Raw genomic sequence first — 23790 nt, 5'->3', positions numbered from 1 at the left:
TGAGGTGCTTAAGAGCACTGGTTGCTCTTGCAGAGGACCTGGGTTCGATTCCCAGCACCCCCATGGTGGCTCACAACCATCTGTAACTCTTTAACTCTGGTTCCAGGAATCCAATGGCCACTTCTGAACTCCCCAGGCACCAGACCCTCATATGCTACACAGACATACATGCTGGCAAAATATTCAGACAAGTAAAATAAATTAAAATTTAAGTTATCAGAATGCACATAAGTAGTTCAGTGGCTATATTATAAGCAAAACTAATTCTTGGCCCCATGTACTCTGAATATTAGTATTCTGTGCCCTTGGTTAGGCAAGACAATAGGAAAAGGTATAAAACTATATCATACTCTTACTTTGCAGGTGCTCAATAAATTTTATTGAAATAAATATCATAAACTATAAAGACAAGTGTTGTCTGCAGTGGATTCAGCTCCTTGATACTCCAGTTAACTCCTGACTTTACATGTGATCAACTGAGCTCTCTTTTTCTTTCTCAGAATGACTGCAGTGAACAAGTTTGTTTTTTGTTTTTTGTGGTTTTTTTTTTTTTTTTTTTTTTTGCTCTACTCTTTAATTGCCATTGGGGTGATGGACAATTCTGGTTTAACTTAATGAAATTAGGAAGGGAAATAGAAGGAGTGGGAATTTTGGGTCAGAAAGCAACGTTTCTCTAGAAATAGTCAAAAGTAACTGTTTTAGACGTGGGGGCCTTTTAGTCTTTGTCATAATATCTCTCTCTCTCTCTCTCTCTCTCTCTGTGACGTGACAGGGTGAGAGCAGCTTTAAACAAACAGAAACAAATATAAAAGTGAGTGTGCTGTGTTCAGAAATGCTGTACAAAACAGCGGGCCTTGGACTGAATCTGGCCAGTGTGACTTTGTTAGCTAATTATAATCTTCATTAGTGGCCCTCTTGGAGCAACAGACCACCTGCAGAGTAATGGAAGTGGCCTGGACAGAGACCACAGAGTCTTGACTGGCCTAGTTTAAAGGGTCCACAGGTAGTCCTAATGCACAGTCAGTGCTGAGAGCCACGATTGAGGGAATGGCCTTCACTCCCTGTCAGCTGCAAGCACATCCCCTACCCCTAACCAGACACATCCCCACCATATCTCAGATCTGCAGATGGCTCTCACAGAGCTTGAAGTCTAAGCATACCCCTGGGAGCAGGCCACCGGAGGGAGTAATGGAATCTCAGAGGCCCCAATTCCATCTGACCTTCATCAGCCAGGCTCTGCTCCCCACCGAGAGATCCTCACGGACAGAACTTACTCACTGGCCTGGATTCCGTTCTCATTAAGTGAAACAGAACCACAGAGGAGACTGGAAGTCGTTCATCTCTCTTAGAGTTTTCTAAAAAGTGTGCTTTATTAAACGTGAGGTGTCAACTGGCAACTGAAACACGGGCCAGAGAAAAGTCATTGCCTCCAATGTTTGGGCTCCCCCAGATTTCGCTTCTGACTGTCATGACCAGGTCGAGGAATAGCCGGGTCTACTTATGGCTTGTCTTTCAACTAAGAACTGAATTTCCAGGCACATGGTTCTCGGCCGGGGAGACCAGTGTTAGAGCAAACAGCCTTCAGACTCTGTGTGTCTTTTTCTTAACTTTCCTCAAAGGACAAGGCCTGCTGTTTCCCTTCTCCAGCTCGTGACCTCTGAAGGGTTGGAAGAAAGGGCAGGACTTGTACCACACCACCGTCTCTGAAACAGCCCCGATGTGCCTCCGAGCCTGGAAAAGCCGCCTCATCTTCATAACTCTTCTTTCTCCTCCTCTGCGCAGATGCACGCTGCCCGCTGACTGTTCATAAAGGGTCGGCAGCCCAAGGTCCACACGGTGTTGAACACGGTGTCAGCCAGAGAATCACAGGCTGCTTGAGAAAGATAAACAGAAAAGTAAAGACCAGCACAGACTATCCCAGGGGCACGTGAGGCAGCATATTCCCAGGGTGACAGAGACAGTATAGAGTTTAAAGTGCTTCAAGAGATGCACTTTCAAAAAAGCTCCCCTCTAGTCCAATGAAGCAGATACACTTGCTGGTGTCTCACTTTCGTGCCCTCCCTGGGAGGGGGAAGTCATTAGAAGTCCCATGCTCTCATGATTTTAGAATACTCATTTAGAATGCAAAGCTACTTTTCCCTGCTCAACCATGGGTGTACAGTTATTTATCGATGGAAGGAATATGTGTATGAGATGTAGGTATACCAGCCTTGCTCCAGGGTACCAGAGATAGACAGACAGAATACATCATCCCAACTCAAGGACCTCAGTTTGGACCAAGAGATGGAGCAAACAAATGGGACAGTAGCTAATTATACACCATGATGACAGAAACCACAAGGTGACTGGGAACTGGAGGAAAGGATTCTGTCCCTTGAGAGAAGGAGTTCTGAGGGACAGGGCAGGAAAAGACCTTGGTTCACTTGTATACCAGATACCACGGACATGCAGACATTGTAAACAACTTAGAGGAAATATAAATTCTCCACTGAACTGACCCAATGAAATCGAAAATGAAAACAGATGACTGGTCGATAAAAAGGCATCTCCCAAGGAAATCCACCACATGTGGTTTCTAGGAAATGTTTGCTAGATGTTTAAAGAACTCATAGCAATTACTTCTAAGTGCTTACAAAACTTAGGAGTATGTATGTGGTCAGTATTATTATTATTTTTTTTTTTTTTTGGAGCTGGGGACTGAACCCAGGGCCTTCTGCTTACTAGGCAAGCGCTCTACCACTGAGTCAAATCCCCAACCCCAGTCAGTATTATTTTGATAACCAAATCAGACAGAGAGAGCAGAGCGACAGCAAACCTCTGGTAAGTATCTCTCCTGGCTAAATGCAGCATCTTCAACAGATTCCAGTCAACGAGACTCATACCCATGACCAAGTGGGGCTTATCCTAAGAATTCAAGCTGGTTTTACACACTGAGCTCAGTATAGCACATCCCCTACCAATGGAATAAAAGTCACACACCACACACTGCAGACCTTTCTGTGATAGAAACACTCAACAAACCAGGAGGACTTCCATGCCTGATAGGAAGACCAGGGTCGTACTCATGTTCAGAGCTAAGCTGATGCCTCTTCCCTGCAGAACAGGAAGAAGACACAAGATAGGCAGTCTTTTTTTTTTTTTTTTTTTTTGGTTCTTTTTTTCGGAGCTGGGGACCGAACCCAGGGCCTTGCGCTTCCTAGGTAAGCGCTCTACCACTGAGCTAAATCCCCAGCAAGATAGGCAGTCTTAACACTTCCATTGAATGGGTATTTAAGGTTCTAGCCAGAAAAGTCAAGCAAAAAGCAGGCATTTAAATCCCAATGGAAAGACGTGCTGATGACATCTTACGATGCCCTGAAAACTTACTAGAATTAATACATGAATTCAGCAAGATCAAAGAATAAATCAATAGACTGAAATCAATCATCTCTTTGCACAGCATCAATAAGTCATTGGTCAAGACAATGAAAGGGGCAGGAGGAAGGAAGGGCTCAGTGGGTAACAGCACTTGCTGTACAAACCTGACACAGCCTGGGTTTGATCCCAGGAGCCCATATACAAAGGCTGGAGTTGGCAGCTGAAGGGGCAGCTCAGCTGTTTAAAGGCTACGCTCACAATCAAAAATATACAAGAGTTGGAGTCGGGAGTAGGGGCGCACACCTTTGATCCCAGCGCTGGACGCAGAGCCAGGACGACCCCTGAGTTTGAGGCCAGCCTGGTCTACGTAGTGAGTCCCAGGCCAGCCAAGGCTATTTAGTGAGATGCTGTCTCCAGTAGACAAGAACAAAAGCAGAGGCTGGACCCAGCTCCCCTGTAATGAGATGAGGCAAGGTCAGGAGAGTCACTGGAGAGATGAACACTCGGAGTTGTCCCTTGGCCTCACAGCGGTTCCATCATTAACACACATGTGAAAAATAAAGCAAAATTTAAAAAGACAATTAAGAAAACAGTTCCGTTTAATATCACAGAGAAAAAACAAAACAAAGCAAAAAAGCCCAGAACCCTGCAAGACCTATGGATAAGAACATGGTGCTTGCATTTAACCTATAGAGAAGACAACTTCAAGTGTAGGCAAAGGCTGTCAGAGTTAGGTGATATTGAAGTAGAGCTGGTCCCAGAGGGTGCCCCTGGGCTGGTGGACACAAAATCAGAACTTGCAGCAACTTGGCCAGTGAGAGAGCAATGAGATATTTAGGAAGAAAAATCAATAGGACATTGGCCTAGAGCCATTCCGTGACCCAAGCCTACATCAACAACAGCTCTTTCCTACCCTTTGTGGACACGGGTTAGAGAAGATCTCACTTTTACAAGGCCGGGTTAGTGTTCCACATCCCAGGCCCTCACACATTCACATGAAGACCATTTTCTAGACACCGTTCTAAGAACCACATCCCCGGGGTTGGGGATTTAGCTCAGTGGTAGAGCACTTGCCTAGCAAGCGCAAGGCCCTGGGTTCGGTCCCCAGCTCCGAAAAAAAAAAAAAAACTTATAAAAGAACCACATCCCCACAGTTGCTATCTCTGTGACTCAGAGGAGCCTGATTCTCAACCTCTCCCATCTGGAAACTTTGAACATTAACACCAGGTTATCATGTTCTGGCTTCCGAAGTAGAGCGATGAAAACTTTTGAACAGTAAATTAGGAAAAAAAAAATAAGAGAGCCAGAGCTGGCCGCCCAGGAGTTAGGCAGTGCTTCAAAAACACACAGAAAGCTATGCACACACAGAAGAGAATTTTTATAAAGTTCCAAGCCAAGCTAAGAGCGAACTATGAAAACAGGGTGTTGGCCAAACCACGTGGTCCCATATAGAGGGACTACTGAGTGGAAAAATGTTTAACAGGGCATGGAAGCTTTTTCTCCAGTCTTAAAAGGCAGGTTTTTATTCTCTGTGAAGGCGCCACTGTGGCCTTTTCCAGCGGCTTGTGGGTAGCGAGATCTTTAATGAAAGAGTGCCCAATCTCTCCCTCCACCTTTCCTGCAAGCTCCCATCATCTCTCCAGTCCAGGGAATCCTGGCTCCCTGTGAAGACAGGAGCAAACCCCACCCCACAGCCAGCCACACCCGTCACCAGGAAGTGTCCTTAAGAGACTTACCTTCCACGTTGGAGACGAAGCCCAGGCTCCGCTTGAGGTCAGAGCAGATGGAGTGGAGACACCATCGGAATTTTGCATCACAGCGGTATTTGTTGGCACCACAGGTGTCATAGCAGACGTCCAACTGGTTACAACACTTGGTCATTGCTGGAATGCCCAAGTCCATCTGTGAAAGTGAAGCAGGAGGGTGTGCCACGTTAAGAGCAGGGACCTGAGGCAACCCTGCCCCCTCACTGTGAACCAGTGCGTGCCACGTATTAGATCAGTTCGGAGACACCAAGAACTGGGAAAAAGCTGCTCCAAGTCACAGGATGTTGATTTTAACGTTGTTACTAGCTTTGTAAGTGACGCTAGCCTATTTTTCATCTTTCCTTTTGTGATGTTAGTTATTTTCAAATCCACAGCCGTGTGTGGTGATGAAAACATATTAGAGGGACAGTCCACAGGGCACCAGGAGGTTCAAGTTTAAAACTTAGCAACGTTCTGAGAGCCTGTTGAAGTAAAAGATTGGAAATGACTGGGCTGGAAGAGTGCTTGCCTCATGTTTGTGAAGTTTTATCCTCAGAACTGCAAAGACCAGGCCTGGCAGCACACGCCTGTATCCCAGCATTCGGGAGGCAGAGGCAGGATGATTGGAAGGAAAAGGTCATCCTTGGCTACCTTTCAAGTTTGAGGCCAGCCTGGACTACCATGCCTTTAAAGGAGGAGGAGGAGGAAGATGAAGAGGAGGGTTGGGAAGAGGACTAGGAGGAGGAGAAGGAGGAGGAGAAGGAAAAAAAGGAGGAGGAAGATGAAGTAAAATGAAAATAGATCAGAGCCCAGAAGGAGAATGTGCAGGTTAACAAGTCAATTTACTTAGTGTGTCAAGGGGGTTAGCATGAAATATACACGCATACACATGCATGCAAGCACATGCACACACGGGAGAAGCTGTGTGGACCTTAGGGTCAGGTTCACTGGTGATGCCTGAAGCCCTGAGTTTGCTCCTCTTCATGAAATTGATAAATAGCTTTGCCTTCCAAGTTAGAGTTAACACATGATCCTGAGCAAGAAAGAGATGGTGTTAAAAACCAAAAACATGGGTATATGTGCACACTCAGTGGTGTATGAGTGAGTGCATTCAGTGGTGCATGAGTGAGTACATTCAGTGCTGCATGGGTGCACTCAGAGCTGTATGGGTGCATTCAGTGCTGCATGGGTGCATTCAGTGGTGCATGAGTGAGTGCATTCAGTGGTGCATGAGTGAGTGCATTCAGTGGTGCATGAGTGAGTACATTCAGTGCTGCATGGGTGCACTCAGAGCTGTATGGGTGCATTCAGTGGTGCATGGGTGCATTCAGTGGTGCATGAGTGAGTGCATTCAGTGATGCATGAGTGAGTGCATTCAGTGGTGCATGAGTGCAGTTAGTGGTACATGAGTGCATTCAGTGGTGCATGAGTGCATTCGGTGGTGCATGAGTGCACTCAGTGGTACATGGGTGCATTCAGTGGTGCATGGGTGCATTCAGTGATGCATGAGTACATTCAGTGCTGCATGGGTGCACTCAGTGCTGCATGAGTGAGTGCACTCAGTGGTGCATGGGTGCATTCAGTGGTACATGAGTGCACTCAGTGATACATGGGTGCATTCAGTGCTGCATGAGTGAGTGCACTCAGTGGTGCATGGGTGCATTCAGTGGTGCATGGGTGCACTCAGTGCTGCATGAAATTACAGAGCAGGTGAGGTTAGTACTAGGGAGGGCATCTTAGAAGCCTTTGCAGTTTCCTGATAACACAGGCTTGGTTTCTTGTTTATTGTTTTTACAGACTGGTTTTTATGTAGCTCAGGCTATCCACAAACTCATTATGGCCTTGAATGAATCCTCCTGCCTCTACACCTGGCTTTGGGCTGGGATGCGGGTGAGGGATGGACAGCTGCTTTCGGGGCATGTGTGAGGACTGTGCCATCAGTGATGGTACAGCCTCTCCTCGATAGCGCCTTTCAGGTTCTCTTCTTAACCCAAGCTCACCTGATGCAGAGTGAGGACTTTCACAATTTGAAATGTCCTTTGAGCGACACAACAACAAAATCCCATTAAAGACAGCCCAGCTCACCAGCAGAGGCACAGGCTGTGCTCCGTAAGTCTTCATAGGCGTGGTCTTTCAATGCCTAAGGCAAAAGGACTTTGCCTGGCCCCAGCCCCCAAACTAGAATTACACACGACAAGGCAACTGCCCATTACCTAATATAGTGACCACCACTCACTCCACTTGACTGAATGGGAGACTCTTGAATGGTGTGCATCTGTTTGTTCGTCTGTCTGTCTGTCTGCCTGCCTGTCTGTCTGTCTGTCTGTCTGTCTGTTTTTGAGCTGGTCTCACTGTGTAGCTCTGCTGGCCTTAGCTCAGAGGCCCACCTGTTTCTGCTCCTGAGTGCTGAGATTAAAGGTGTGCACCAACACTGTACTACATTAACTGAGCAATCGATTGATTGGTGATTGATTGGTTGACTGATTGATTTTGGCAGCCCTTGGGACTGAACTCAAGGCCTTGCACATGCTAGGCAAGTGTTCTACCTCTGAGCGCCATCCGCTGCCCTGTGCGGTCACTTCTAGAAGAGTTAAGCTCACAGTGGAGAATGTGTTATTTCTCTAATACACTCAGTCAAGAGGATAGTGTGTTCACACATTTACCACCGATTGTGAATAAGCTGGTCCCAGGCTGTGCAAGGGACCAAAACATTGCATGGAAAGAGGCAAGACATTTAGTTTCACATACTTAAGAAAATATGTTCAGCCAATGGCAGTCAAGCTTCTTCTAGCCAATCAGTGTGTGAACACGTATTTCTGACAGACGCATGGAAATTGCCTAGAGGGTGGAGACTCTTCCTGCAGTTAGTACAGAATTAAATTGGATTTAAATTAATAGGCAAGCAGCAGGTCAGATAGAACAAGGGTCCCAGAGCTGCTTAGAAGACTATTGCCCAGTGAAATTATTAAATCAGCTTAAAATTGAGGCTTAGCTGTATGTATTAAAATATAATCCAGGGGCCTGGGGAGGTGGCTCAGTGGCTAGGAACACTGAGGTGGGAGATTGGAGTTTGAGTCCAGCATCATCATCTACATGTTGTCTCAACGACAATCTATGACGCCATCCCCAGGATCTGATGCCCTCTTCTGGCCTCCATAGGGACTGCAGGCATGAAGTGCACAGACCTACCTGCAAGCACAACCATCCATACACAAAAAACCATCCGAACACATAAAATCAAAATGTAAAAGAAAAAACGCATTAAAAAAAAAACTTCCAAAAAGACACTATTTGGGACCTGAGATGGCTCTTAGTGGTGTACTTGCCGCACACACGAAGACCTGAGAGGTAACTCTCCGTGTCCGTATCAAGGTTGGCTGCCTGGAACAAGAGGGTTCTCAAGGCGTGTGAGCGGGGCAGTCTAGGTAAATTGGTGAGCTCTAGGTAAGAAATAAGGAGATGGCTCACTCGATAAAGTGCCAGCTGTATACGTCGGAGGGCCCGAGTCCTGGTCCCCAGTGCACACATAAAACCCAGGAACTGTAGCTTCTCAATCAACAGTGCAGGGGAAGGTGGAGACAGCTGGATCCCTAAAGCTGGTTGGCTAGCGGGTCTAGACACGTGATGAGCTTTGGGTGCAATGAAAGAACCCACCTCAAAAACAAACAAATAAACAAACAAATAAACAAACAAAAAACACCCCCACCCACCCAAAAAGCAGGCCGATGGTAGGCAAGATGGCTCCCGTCGTAGTAAAAGCACAAGGCACCAGCACCCACACAGTGGAGGAGACAATCCCTGCATGTTGCCCTCTGACCTCCACATGCACTGTGGCATGCGTGGTCCCACGCTCAAAACAAATAAAAGTATAATTTAAAAAACTTAAAGCTGGAGAGTAAATAAGAAAACCATCCAGCATTGACCCCAGGACTCCACACACGTGTGCATGTGCACAAGCATGCACAAGCACACACTCACACAAGAAAAAATAAGGTGCAGAGCACAGGAAGAGGATATCCAGTGCCACCCTCTGCCTTCCAGAATGCGTGTGTGCTCACACACACACACACACACACACACACACACACACAGCACAACTCAATATCACAGCTGATGTCCCTCTGGCTCCATTTTATATCAAACCTCGCTTCTAAAGTGCAGGTCAAAAGCATGATCTCTGTTTGTCTGTCTCTCTCCCTCCTTCTCTCTCTCCCCTTCCTCCCTCTCTCTCTTTCTCTCTCCCCCTCTCTGTTGTTTTCATGCATGCTCAGGTGTGCCTGTGTGTGTCTGTGCTTGTGTGTGTGTGTGTGTGTGTGTGTGTGTGTGTGTGTGTGTGCACCCATGTAGGCCTGTGAGTGGAGGCCGGGGAATAACCTCAGCTATTATTTCCCAGCTACCAATTCTCTTGCTTTTTTTTCTCCATCTTTATTAACTTGAGTATTTCTTATTTACATTTCAATTGTTATTCCCCTTCCCAGTTTCCGGGCCAACATCCCCCTAACCCCTCTGCCTCCCCTTTTATATGAGTGTTCCCCTCCCCATCCTCCCCCATTACTGCCTTCCCTGCAACAATCACCTTCACTGGGCGTTCAGTCTTGGCAGGACGAAGGGCTTCCCCTTCCACTGGTGCTCTGGCTAGGATATTCATTGCTACCTATGAGGTTGGAGCCCAGGGTCAGTCCATGTATAGTCTTTGGGTAGTGGCTTAGTCCCTGGAAGGTCTGGTTGGTTGGTATTGTTGTTCATATGGGGTCTCGAGCCCCTTCAAGCTCTTTCAGGCCTTTCTCTAATTCCTTCAACAGGCGTCCCATCCTCAGTTCTCTCTTGCTTTTTTTTGAGTCAGGGTCCATCTTTTGCCTAGAACTTTCCAAATAAATTAGTTGCTGCCTGCGGAGCAGTGGGCACCTGGCTGCCTTCATCCATCCCTCCAGGGCCAGCATTACAAGTGTGTGCCACGATGACCGGGCTTCTTAATGTGGGTTCTGGGGATCAAACTCAGACTCTCTTGGTGGTAAGGCAAGCACTATGCCGACTGAGCTACCTCCCAGCACAATAATCCCCTGATTTTTGAGACAGGGCCTCATGTAGCCCAGGCTGGCCTCAAATTCACTGTGAGGTCAAGGATGACCTTGAACTTCTGGTCCTCCTGCTTCAACCTCTGGAGCGCTGGGATTCCAGACCTGTGCCACACACCTAGTTTCTGTGGTGCTTCTTAGAACCTCATGCGTGCAAGGCAAGCACTCTACAAACCCCAGAAAGGGTCAGGAAATCTTTAAGGAGATCAAGTCACTTGATTCCGGGAGAGGCTGTGAGTTTGAGAAAGGGTCGGTGACATGCTAATGAATCTCAGGAAGCAGTGGGTGTGTCAAATGCAAGTGTTTAAAAGATCATTTTATGGGTATGAGCGTGTATGCCTGCTCTACAGAAGAGGGCATCAGGTCCCGTTATAGATGATTGTGGGGCACCATGTGGTTGTTGGAAATTGAACTCAAGACCTCTGCTCTTAACCCCTGACCATCTGTCCAGCCCAAACTGCAAACGTTGTTGAATTCACACTTTGAACACAAAGCTACTGTTTGCAGAGGTCAGCCAACATAGCATCCGTTCTTTCTGCCTAGCACCAGCCACTCGAGTCCACCACTAGAATGAATTACTAATTTAAGTAAACCACCATCATCCAATCATCTTTATGTGTCTCCCGATGTCGTAGATCTTGGCTGATGCTTACAATGGTGACATTGAAGTTGACAAAAACCAGCAGTCTTTGAGAAAATAAACTCAAGTATCCCCCCCCCAAATTCTCTCCCTTCTCCCCGTCTATTTAAAATTCCAAATCTCACTGTTCTGGTAGATTCCATAAATGATCGCTTCTGTCGGTGATACCACTTGGATTGCTCTTATTTACTTAAAAACATATCAATCCAGAAGGTAATGTTAGAGGTACGTACACTTCCCGGAACCTTGATACCCAGGAAATAGGAACCACAACCGTTGGGCTCCTGAGGTTTGTAGCCAGGTCTGGGCATTGGTGCCTTTCCTAGCAGGAAGAAGGAGAAAAGCGGAAGAAACAGTTAGAAGTCAAACATTTGCCCCTTACTCATCCAATAAAAATGTCCTTAAAGTGTATGTGTCGTCTCCCATAATATGTCACCGTCTCCCATAAGATATTCCCATTAAATAGGTAGTGAGGAGGAGGTCACAGAGGAATTCTCTTTACTGTTTTACAAGTTGAATATCTCCTCCAGATAGAGTGGGGCCATGCCCCCCCAACACAGTACAGCACACGGGAGGTCACACATCAGCAGCGTCAGAATGGCAGCTGTGTCACCAAAGAGGTTAAGTTTGCATTGAAGAAAGCGTGGGGCGTCTCCGCAGGCGCAGACACAGCGTCCCTGACCACCGAGCAAAGCCCGTGCCTGGTGTTCAGAAACTCTGTGCAAACAGTCTGGATGCTTTAACTTAGTCATAGGGCTTAAGAATCGTTTCGTGATGTGTCAAAGAAGCTGGTTCCATTGCGTAATGGTGAGTCATCCCATAACCTTGACCCATCTGCTTCCTGTCCCGGTCTCTGCTTCCTGCTGTAACAGAATGTGAGAAACCCCTGCCACAACCAGGAGCTCTACCATACCGTCCTCACCATCACACACACACATACACACACACACACACACACACACACAGACCTACCTGCTGATACCTTCTGAGACCATGAGACAACATAAATCTTTAAATTGCTTTAAATTTCTCCTCCGAGGTGTTTATGGAAGAGATGAAGTGCACAGTACACAAGGAGTAGAACCTCTGGGTCACATGACCCCATGCTTAAGGTCATGACCTTTTTGAGGGTACCCGGCACTGTTTCTCCTCACAGCTGCACCAACCTTCACTATCGGCATCCCTCACAGTCCTTGCTTCCGATCTCCGCACGTCCTTGTCCTTAACCAGAAGGGCATCTGTCCTTCCCCTGCTTCCCAGATCAGAGGACAGACGTGGCTTCCATTCATCCGCGGCCGCTGTACACATCTTTGCTTGACTCGTTGTTAAGCTGCCTTTTTCATGTTGGGCTGAGTTTCTTCCTATCCTCCATATATCTTCATACGTATCAATCTCCCTTTCGGATTTTATTTCTTTTCTCTCACCTGAATCCGGGCGTTCCTCATCTAATCTATTTTCTGCTCTAATCTAAAATACTGAACTACATTGTTCCACTTATTAATTTTCTTTAGGTCAACTAATCCATTTAATTAACTCACTGAAGTTTTCCTTTCAAATACTGTATTTTTTCAATTGAGTTCTACTGATTTCTTCCTGCGGATTTGGGCCTTCACTTTTCATTGGCTTTCGCTTGTAAAACTTTGTTTTCTTTTTAATAGATAATTTGAAATATTATATTATGATTTCTAGTCCTTGGGGCACTGATTGATTCTCAGTGTGTTTGGGCTTTGACCTGAGGTTTTATTTTTTGAGCCAGGGTCTCTCTCTCTCTCTCTCTCTCTCTCTCTCTCTCTCTCTCTCTCTCTCATATGTGGCCTTGAACTCAGCTCTCTTGTCTCAGTCATCTGAATTCTGGAACAACAGCATGTGCCACCATAGTTGGCTGTTTCTCACATTTTAAATGCTGATCCACTTTTTCCCATGATAGATAATTTACAGAGAATGTAATTTTTGTAAGAATTCTTTAAAAAAAAAAAAGAGGAGGCTTAACGGACCCAAGTTTGGTTCCCAACACCCAAATCATGTGGCTCACAGGCGTCTGTAACTCTGGTTCCAGAGGATCCAACACCCTCTTCTGGGCACTGCATGTACAGACCCCAAATGCACGTCCTTCAAATGCTCATACCTCTCTCTCTCTCTCTCTCTCTCTCTCTCTCTCTCTCTCTCTCTCTTTCACACACACACACACACACACACACACACACACACACACACACAGCATTTAAGAATAAAATTAAGAGGCTGGGGATTTAGCTCAGCGGTAGAGCTCTTGCCTAGGAAGTGCAAGGCCCTGGGTTCGGTCCCCAGCTCCGAAAAAAAAGAAAAAAAAAGAATAAAATTAAAAGTCTAAACCACTTGTTTTGTTCTGTGAGTTTTCTGTGTGCTCTGTGCATGCCTGTGGCTCTGCATGGTGGTGCAGTGGGCACGTGCTGATGTCCGCCGAGGGCACAGCTTTAGGACACATTTAGAGCTGGAAACCCAGACAGGTAAGGACCTCTTAAGAGTTCGTCTAAGTTGATCAACTCTTATGCACAAAGAAGCTTTCGACAGCGGATGTTGTAGAACTGTACCAGGACCTCGCACACTGTGAGAGTATACCCTGCTGCTGGTCTCTGCTCCATCCTTCCAACACCGAGGTTGTGACTGTGAGTCTCAGGCTGACTAACACCTACAGGTATTGCTCAGCCTGCTTTCCTGGGGCCATAGGAGAGCAGGTGAGTTCTGCTCATTCCCTGCGTGTGAGGCGTTCTGGGGCTGGGGATGCTTCAGGCGGACACTCTTCACCCTCATCACTGCTAGAGGCTTCATGCTTCTTTTTTTTTTTTTTTCGGAGCTGGGGATCGAACCCAGGGCCTTGTGCCTGCTAGGCAAGCGCTCTACCGCTGAGCTAAATCCCCAACCCCGGCTTCATGCTTCTTATAATAGTGGGTTGAGATTTTGTAATCTCTTTGCACATGTGAGTGAGTTCATCTGTGTGTGTACGTGCTTGTGCAGTGTATGTGTGTACATGCATGTATAGTGTATATATATATGCATGTACATGTGTGTGGTATATGTGTGTGCACATCTATGTGCATGTGTGTGATGTGTGTGGTATGTTTGTTCTGTGTGTTCATGTATGTGGTATGGTGTATGTGTAGTATGTGTATATTGTGTGTGGTGTGTGTAATTGTGTGGTGTGTGTAATTGTGTGGTGTGTGTGTGTAATGTGGTGTGTGTGTGTGTGCGTGTGTGTGTGTTATGCATGTTGGGAAAGGTGACTGGATTTACTTGTCTCTGCCCTGCAGGGCTAGGTTATAAGCAAGTACCCCCAGGCCCAGTGTCCACATGGGCCAGGACCTGAAGGTCCTCCTCCTAACAAGTATCCGTGCTAGTGCCATCAGCACTTACAGGACAGCACTGGCTCCCAGTTCTGAAACCCTAAGTAAATTAGACCAACTCGAGGGCTCTCAGAAAACATGTATACAGCAGATACGCCTCTGTGAAAATGAAAGAAACTCAGTTCCTTCTGCAGCGGCGCAGGCTCAGCTCAGCATCCCAGTTCTTACAGGCGCCAGTTACCTCTCCTGGTGTTGAGCACCGGACACCCTGTCCTCCGTCTGGCGTTACTCTCTGTTCTCAAACCCAAGCACTAGGGTATGCAGCATTAGGGTTTGCCCATCATCACCTCCTCAGGTCCTCCTCCTCTCTGAAGATTTCCATTATCATCTCACCGTGTGTGTGTGTGTGTGTGTGTGTGTGTGTGTGTGTGTGTGTAAGTGGGTGTGAGCATGTGTGTGAGAGTGTGAGTGCCTGTGAGAGAGAGAAAAAGTGTGAGAGAGAGTGTGGGTGTGAGTATGAAAGAGTGTGTGTGTGTGTGTGTGTGTGTGTGTGTGTGTGACACTGGGGAACAGTCTGACATCAGTAGTTGAGTCACGCATGGACAAACAATGGAGCCGTGTGGTATAATTTAATGTTGTCTCTTGGATTTTATCTCTTCTCCAGATTGCTCATTTATAAGCGTTCCACACAGCTACCTTTATAGACATCAGGAAAGAAGTAAATAAAACTAATGTCTGAATTCACAGGCAATGCATTTTTAAAGTTTCTTTTTAAATTGCCTTTTATATTTTATGTGTATGGGTGCTTCGCCTGCACGTGGGTCTTTGTACTGCATGTATGCCTGGTGTTCTCGGAGACAAGAAGAGAGTATCAGACCCCTTAGAACTGGAGTTAGCATGATCATGAACAATCATGTGGGTGCTGGGAATTGAACCCTGGTCCTCTGGAAGGGGCTCTTAACCACTGAGCCATCCCTCCAGCCCCCCCCCCCCCCAAGCATCATTTTAGTGACTGCATGAGGTGATTGCTGCAGGCTCTGGTGACTTCCCAAGTTGCCCCTTGGTCTTTTGCACTTCAGAAATCACCAAAGAGAAGCCTCTAAAGTCAGTTTGAAAGCTAATGGAGTGGCTGCCCCGGTGTTGGTGTGGTGAGCTGCCGGATTCGCTGCAGGAAGCTGCTTGGGAGAGCAGCGTGGAGTCTAAGTTCTAGCGAAGTCAGTTGAACGGAGGCAGAGACAGTACAGCCTCCAGCTGCTGCTTATAGTTTTGATGCTCTGAGCCTGAGTGTCCCCAACACGCTTCACTTACGTGTAGATTTATTTCCTGGTGCGGTTGAGAACTGGAAACTCTGTTTCCTTGGCTTGCAAATGGTGACTCCCCTCATTGCCAGCCTTTTATAGCCTGCCAGCTACAAGTGGGCTTCGTCTATTTTAATGATCAGGGGCGGAACCAAAACAAGAATAATATTTTATGACATGTGAAGATTATATGAAATTCAAGTTTTAGTGCCCATAAAGAAGTTTTATTGGGGCACAGCCACTCTCGTTTATTATGCATTAGCTGTGGCTGTTTCCACAGGGAAAAGAAATCACAGGAGATTGCTGCAATTTTGAACCGAGGATGCTTTTTTAACCAAGATGTAAAAGTCAGGGGCCGTAAAAAGGGAGAGAAGACAAATTTGCCCTGATAAAATGTAAAGCCTAAGCAAAGTTAACCCCATAAAACACAGACATCAGGGTGGAGGTTCCAGGAAGAGTCAGCTACATGCCCAACAATGCTGCCTCCGGCCACGGGCCCCACACTCCTGACCAGCCTTTCTCCTCTCTCATCTTTGTTATTGTAAAGGTGGAGATCAGGGGTCTGAATGACTCCTGTGGAGGCTGAGGCTGCCCTCATCCAGGTGCTTTCCAGAAGATACCTGCGAGGGCACAGGGCACACACATGCGTGACAACCTCCAGGTTTGCCCAAATGACCAGCACTGTGATTTGGAGGCAGCAAGACAGCATCATCCATCCCATCCACAGAACAGACTTTCTTTTTTCCCACAGGCTTCTGAGAACCCAGTGAAGGCTGCAATAAAGTCTGTTGCTGGGAAAATAGGCAAACTCACAAGTATGTGAAGTTTTTCTATGAAATTTCAGACAGATTAAAAAAAAGTCTCTTAAAAAAATAAAACTGATAGGGCTTGAAATGTAGCTCAGTGGGCGGAGTGCGTGTTGACATGAATCTGTGGATTTGATCCTCAGATGTGAGGAAACTGGACGTGTTGGCATGTGTATGATCTCAGGAGGTGGAGGCAGGAGGATCGGAAGTTCCAGGTCATCCTTGGCTACGTAGAAAGTTTGGAGCTAGCCTGGGTTGTATGAGACACATTATTGTCTCACATTATTTAAAAAGGTGGGAGATTCGCTACAGCGAAGTAAGAAGGAGCAGTGACAGACCAGAGACGGCAGAGAGACAGGAGGAGGTGTTCGTACATACACTGCAGCTAGGAAAGGGCTGGCACCCAAAACCCAGCAATAGCATAAACAAAACAGCCTGACTTTAGAATGACCAAAACGTGTTCCTTGCTGGCTGTGGTGGCCCATGCCTTTAATTCCTGCAGTCAGAAGGCAGAGGCAGGTGGATCTCTAAGTTTGAGGCCAGCCTGGTCTACAGAGTGAGTTCCAGAACAACCAGGGCTACACAGATAAACCTGTCTCAGCCAAACCAAACCAAACCAAACCAAAACAAAACAAAACAAAACAAAACAAAACAAAGGATGCACCCACTTAGCCGCTCAGAACTGATTATAACCCCAGTTCCAGGGATTTCAGCAACCTCTCTGGCTTCCATGGGCACCGGGCACCCATGTGACGCCCCTACATGCAAGCAAAACACCCATGCACATAAAGTAAAATAAATACATCCAAAAAACGATTTGAAGAAGCCCAGCAAATGATGGGTGGATTGAAAAGGTGCATTCCTGTTACCAGACAGATGCAAGTGGAGACCACAAGAGACACCACCTTACAATGAATGGCCAAAGGGAGCTCATACCCCAAAGGTGGGAGTGTCACTCAAAATGAGCGTAGCCATTTTGAAAAGCAATGTGGAAGCTCCTTGGCAAGTTAAAAACTGAAATCAGAACTGCCGTGTAGCCCGGCAATCCCTCGCCTGGTACATATCCATCAAAACCGAGCTGAAAATGCATCGACTCTCTCTTGCTCCTCACAGCATTACCTGTGACACAGAAACAAGCCAAACACACGCCTACAGGGAGTAAAGAAAATGTGTGTGCACAGTGGGATGCTGTACCATCGGAAGGAGGAAACCCTGCACTCTGGAACTGGAAGCCATTGCACTGGTGGGAGATGAATCAGAAAAGCACACATGGTGTGATCTCCAGTGTGGAACCTAAGAGAGAGAAGTTAGTTTCCTAGAAGCAGAGAGCGGAGAAGCTGAGCAGTGGAGGAACTGGGAAAGAGAGATCTTGGTCAAAGGGCCCATTTTTGATGGAAGGAGTCATTTTTAGTAGTTTAGTATACTGAAGACCATAGGTAATGATTTCGTGTTATATATTTCTGCTAGAATTTGAACCATGGGGACTAGGAGATGCCTCAGTGGGTAAATACATCTGATGCTTGGTGTGCAGCATCAGGACCTGAGGTCAGATAGCTTCTGTGTAAAAGGCTGGGCATGGCTGCCCATGCATCTGCCACCCCAAGGCTGTAAGAATACAGAGATAGGATGGCTGGCATTTCCTGACTGCCAGCTTAGCTCCAAGTTCAGTGAGAGCCTCTGACTCAGGGAACAAGCTGAAGTGTGATAATTTGCGACACAGATGTCTGGCCTCCATGTACATATTTGGACAGGTAAACACACAGCTCCCCACAGGTTTTTGCTTTAAATGTTTTCTGGCCAATGCTACTGTTTTGGGAAGCTGAAGAATTAATTCTGAGAGAGGCCCTGTGTATCAGAAGACGCTGTCCAGGGCCACACCTCTGAAGGCTACACCCAGCCTAGCTGTCTCTGCTTCCCAACCAGCCTCCACTTCAAGCTCCCACCGCCCACAGTTGCTTCCTTGGTGTCCCTCCATAACAGACAGAGACGTTCTGAAACCCTCGGCCAACATAAGCCCTTCCCTCCTTAAATTATTTGTAGCCAGTGAGAAAGTAGCCCAATGTTCTCCCCACAAATAAGCAGTGAGTCTGTGGGAGGCTCCCTTACGCCCTGAACCTTTCCACAATGGCCCAAAACATCAGGCTTTCCCATAAACAGCCACTGTTATTTTTGTTGATTCAAATTTGTTTTAAAGATTTATGCTTAAGCATCCTTTAGGAGGAAGAGGGCTGAGAGGGGATCTCACTATGTAGCCAGGTTCCCAGTAGCTGAGACCACAGTCTCAAGACCCTTCTCCATAAGCAATCGAAAAGCTTGCTGGTGCCGTCCAGTCAGAGGCTGCCCAACCAAAATTTACTCAAGTCTTTTTTCGAGAAGTAAGCCCTACTGTTGTGAGATGTTTGCTAAGCCTTGGGGCTGTTGACAATATCCCTGTTGATTCAAATGGCAGGCGTTAACCCTTTCCTGCCTCCTTGGTGGAAATTTGGGCTTAATGAGGTGACTGGCCTTGTGCTCATTCATATAACCTTGAGTAAATATGAGGCTGAGGGGCCCAGAATTTGAACCCACGACATTTTCAGGGGGACGTGATACTCAGCTTCCAGTCTCTTCCCAGGAGGGTGAAGGGGAACTGGCCTCAGCCCCAGCTCCTGCCCTTGCTGACTTTGTAAGGTAAGCATGGGAGCCCACCCCGGTTCCCAGTTGTGTCTCTGGTATCCAGCTCTGGGGCGGTGCTTGGGAGCCCTGGTGGTCCGCAGGCAGGCCAGTTCAGTGATGCAGTGACTAGACAAGGGCTCCCTTGGTGGAATCTAGGCTAATCGCAGGCAGTCAGAGGCCCGAAGCAGAGATTTGGGGATGCAAGGGTAGTTGTTTGACCCCCGGGCAGATTCTCAGGTTCAGTGTTCTTCCCTTGGGAGCATCTCTGAGTCTCTGAGGTCCCTCTCAGACCTTGCTGCCTTCCCTTAAGGCCCTGCCTGCCTCCCAACTCCTAAAAGGCCTCTCAGCGAAGGTTCCTAGTAAGCTGAGTAGAGCTTGAGTTTCAGACAAATCATACTTCATCAGGAGATATCGATCCCAGTTGTCACTCCGGGCCCCTCACAGAATTTAGTTGTCTGCTTGGATTTCTGATGTCACTACACCTGATTTTGCTCTGCCCGGCAACCTGGCCTACCCAGTGTAGGACAGATGTGACCCGTGTTGCTGCTCATGTCGTCACTCCCCATCCCCACCCCCACCCCAGAGAAGGCACCCACTCACCATATCGACACCGGTACTGACAGACTCCATTCTTCCCTCCCAGCAGCTCCATGAAGGAGTCCACGTAGCTGTTGACCGACTCGAAGCTGCCCCGCAGCTGCCTCAGGCCCCAGTCAGAGTAGGACTCCTCTCCCTTGGGGCTGGGGTCACTCTGAGCCAGGCTGCCTACCAGGCCAAGCCACAGGAGGAAGAAGGCACAGAGCAGCTTCATCTTGCTCGCACAAGTAGAACTTCGCTGCTGCTCTTGTCCCCAACCCCAGCCAGGGTCCCTGGACGCCCGGGGACACGCACAGCCCCGTGCCCGGGCTTATCGGAACAGTCAGTCTGTGTTCCCCAGAGGTGGACTTTAAACACAGCCATGGAGGCTGGGAGCCGATCCGAGCGATTAGAGAGGACAAAGGTGAAACCGTGGGAGGGGCTGTATGAGGATGGCCCAAGAGGGGACTTCCCAGTGGACCCCAACACGCTGGAGGGGATGACTGCACACTCTGCAAGGGGGACGGCAGTCCCGGGATTCTCCAGCACACTTGGGCTCCCCAGGCTTCTTGACTGCAGAGCTTGTCCCAAGATCTCAGCCACACCCCTGAACCACTTCCTCCTCTATACCTATCCTGGGGAGGCCCTTGAGGGTGTGTGTGAGACTTCGCAGCCCTATTGGGGTCACCTTCACCAGCGGTCAGATTACCAGGGGCTAAATTCCAAGTGTGCCTTGGTGAGAGTTCAGGTTTCGAGCCCAGTTTCTGCCTGGGTCCCTCCTTGGCTCTAACTCCATCTGGCAAAGGTCCTCCCAGGGATGAATCCCTTCCCGAATCTGCAGAATGTCTTTTTACACTCAGTGCTATATCCTGGGGTTGTCGTCCCTGGTGGTGATCCTCCCGCCCACCTCCCTTTTAGGCAGATAAAAGTCCAGGCTGCTATCAGAAAGCCTGTTTGAGATTCCACGCTTTGAGATTGCTCACTGGAGTCCAGTGTTTGGGCGTCACCTTCAGTGTAGTTTGCTCTTGGTCACGTGAAGAAATGCCTACAAAACCACCAGTCTGGGAAGCGACCCCACTGTGGACCACATTATCATTCAGCTGCTTTCTCCGAGGTCAGGAATGCCATGCAGAAAATACTAAATACAGTAATATCCTCATTTTAAGTAAGAACTGTGTTCATCTAAAGATTTAAGGTCCAGGAAGGGTAGTGGTTAAAATGTGTTTCAGGTGTGCATCATGATTGTGTGACAAGAAAGAATAGGGACAACCACACCACAAGTATTTAAAACACACATTCTGAACTAGTCTCTTGTCTGTCTCTCCTTTGCTGTCTCTCTCTTTCTTCCTGTTTTTCTATGTCTCTCTATCTCTGTGTGTGTGTGTGCGTGTGTGTGTATGCGTGTGTGTGTGTGTGCGTGTGTGTATGTGTGTGTGTGTCTGTCTGTCTGTCTCCCTGTCTTCCTGTTTCTCTATGTCTCTCTATCTGTGTGTGTGGGTGTGTCTGTCTGTTTGTCTGTCTCCCTGTCTTCCTGTTTCTCTCTCCCTCTCTCCTTCGCTCCCTCCCTCCACACATTCACACCTATTCTGTTAGGCCAGGTTGATATTTTTATTTGAGGAATAAGAAATCAGGCAGAGGTGAAATGACTTCATTACTTAGGTCCCATGTCAGGCCCAGGCTGGGCCAGGGCCATAACTGATGAGATCATATCAAAACAGAACCGTGGGACTCGTCCTTACAAAGGTAAGGAAAACCGGGGACACAGCTCTGTAGTGGACCACTCACCTAGTGTGTGTGAGTCTCTAGCTGCCTTCCAAAAGAGAGCGTGCTGTTAAAGATACAAAAAGACTTGGAAGGGGTTTTTATAAGCTTATGATCTTTAGTCACGTGTATTCACGTGTTTGGGGATGGGGGCGTGCATGTGAGTATAGGAGCCTGTGGAGGCTGGGGGATGCCCTGGAGCTGGAGATTGGGGGTCACCTGACACAGGTGTCTGGAACTAAACTCAGGCCTCTGTAAAAGCAGGATGAGTTCTTAACTTTTAAGCCCTGGTCCCTGTTTTTTTTCCCCTCCCCTTTAAAAAGTCTTTCTTTTTATGCTTCACTCCTTCTTTAAAAGGGGAACAAGAATACCCTTGGCAGGGAATAGGGAGGCAAAGTTTGAACAGAGGCAGAAGGAGCACCCATTCAGAGCCTGCCCCACATGTGGCCCATACATATACAGCCACCCAATTAGACAAGATGGATGAAGCAAAGAAGTGCAGGCCGACAGGAGCTGGATGTAGATTGCTCCTGAGAGACACAGCCAGAATACAGCAAATACATAGGCAAATGCCAGCACCAATCCACTGAACTGAGAACGGGACCCCCATTGAAGGAATCAGAGAAAGAACTGGAAGAGCTTGAAGGGGCTCGAGACCCCATAAGAACAACAATGCCAACCAACCAAGCTTCCAGGGACTAAGCCACTACCTAAAGACTATACATGGACTGACCCTGGACTCTGACCTCATAGGTAGCAATGAGTATCCTAGTAAGAGCACCAGTGGAAGGGGAAGCCCTCGGTCCTGCCAAGACTGAACCCCCCAGTGAACGTGATTGTTGGGGGGAGGGCGGTAATGGGGGAGAATGGGGAGGGGAACACCCATAAAGAAGGGGAAGGGGAGGGGCTAGGGGGATGTTGGCCCAGAAACCGGGAAGGGGAATAACAATCGAAATGTAAATAAGAAATACTCAAGTTAATAAAGATAAAAAAAAAAAAGAAGAAAAATTATGGGATAAATGTGATTCATGTAATCAGTGTTCTTCCAGTTTCACGTACCTTAAACATTCAGGACAACCCATAATGAAGGGGAAGACCTTTGAATGTAAACAATCTGGTATTATGTTAAGATCATATTGTTCTTTACAATTAAACCAAATTTGAAATGAAAAAAAAGTCTTTCTTTTTAAGTGCAAAAATAATAGTGACACATGAGTACCATACATGTTATAGATTTATATACAATGCGTATTATTTTAATAATACATGCTATGCTGGTCATGAGTTTTTTTTATTTACTTTTCTGAAAATCCATTTAAGTCACCAAGCCTAGTCTTTCCACTGCTTCCGGTCAGTAGAGCTGAAGGAAGTCCGGTTTCTCTGAACAGACACAAGGAGAATTTTAGCTTATGCGACTGCTCTTTTCAGTCTGAGTTTTGAGGGAAGGAAACGTAGCTATCATTTGAACTATTTTGAAGGTGTAGTGTCTGGCACTAGGGATGTTAATGCTTTGTTGTGTGACAAGCACCACACAAGCGTTTTAATTACGCTAAACTCTCTCCACCGGCGTCCTCCACTCCCCTCTGCCTCTGGCTTCCTAAGGCAATTGGCTCCCGCATTGGCTTCTTTTGCTTAGCGTGGTGTTTCCAGTCTTCCTGCAGTGTCTGCCGCTGCCTCCTTACACAGATTCTTGAGCTCTGCCTTCAGGTTCTGTGCGGTGTAGGTCTGGAATTGAGTTTTCTGGATGTGCTCATTTTATTTAGCCTTTTGAAGAGCTGTTACTCAGTTCTTTGCTCTACTAAGACACTGCGAGTAGTGGGTTTCCATTTCTCCGTATCTTTCTAAAAAATTACTCTTTGACAGTTTTATACATGTACCCAGTACATTGTGGTCACATTTATCCTTCACTGCCCCCACCCCGCCTTCCACCGAGTGACCATTCTCCTTTCTTGTCTTTTTGGCTTCGCTTTGAGAGCCGCCGCCACCCAGCTCACTTATATTCTCTTTGGAACTGTGTTTATAAATCAGCTTTTGAAGTAGCAGATTTCCACATAGCTTCTGCATACACTGTGTGTATTTCTCCATCACCACGTTGACTTAATTGTATGCATGTTTTAGCTACATGTATGTCTGTGTCTCATGTGTGCCTAGTGCCTGTACAGCAGAAGAGGGCACTGAAACCCCTGGAGCTGGAGTAGCAAACAACGAGGAGCCACCATGTCGGTGCTGGGAATCAAACCTGGGCCCTCTGGAAGAGCAGCCAGTGCTCTTAACCACTGAGCCATCTCTCCGGCCCCCTTTCTAAAAGGCAGTATTGTTTATTTTATGTATATTTTGCCTGTGTGTGTGTGTGTGTGTGTGTGTGTCTGTGTGTGTGTGTGTGTGTGTGTGTGTGTGTGTGTGTGTGTCACCTCCAAGCCTGATGGCCAAGGAGGTCAGAAGAGAGCATTAGATCCCCTGAACCTGGAGTTATGGATGGTGGTGAGCCACCTTGTAGGTGCAGGGAAACCAAACCTGGGCCCCCTGCAAGACCAGCAAGTTCCTCAGCCACCAAGCT

At 47.3% G+C, this 23790-nt stretch overlaps 1 protein-coding gene across 2 annotated transcripts; it reads right to left on the bottom strand.

The window, feature by feature from the left end:
* Window positions 1-1341: 1341 nt before the first annotated feature.
* On the bottom strand, window positions 1342-22456 carry Pla2g12b (phospholipase A2, group XIIB). 2 transcript variants are annotated; one of them, XM_006256432.4, is made up of 4 exons: window positions 19497-22456; window positions 11051-11139; window positions 5094-5259; window positions 1342-1870 (listed from the first exon to the last, which is right to left on the bottom strand). In XM_006256432.4, exons 1-4 carry the CDS (start codon window positions 19705-19707, stop codon window positions 1752-1754), a joined length of 585 nt encoding a protein of 194 aa, XP_006256494.1. In that variant the 5' UTR covers window positions 19708-22456; the 3' UTR covers window positions 1342-1751. The 2 variants fall into 2 exon arrangements, with proteins under 2 accessions (XP_006256494.1, XP_346132.5); XM_346131.9 differs by having other exon boundaries at window positions 1342-1873; window positions 19497-22114.
* Window positions 22457-23790: the final 1334 nt, after the last annotated feature.

The sequence above is a fragment of the Rattus norvegicus genome, chromosome 20, assembly GCF_036323735.1.
Source record: "Rattus norvegicus strain BN/NHsdMcwi chromosome 20, GRCr8, whole genome shotgun sequence".
NCBI lineage: Eukaryota > Metazoa > Chordata > Mammalia > Rodentia > Muridae > Rattus > Rattus norvegicus.
The sequence above is the reverse complement of the archived record's forward strand: the minus strand, read 5'-3'. Positions and strand labels throughout refer to the sequence as shown.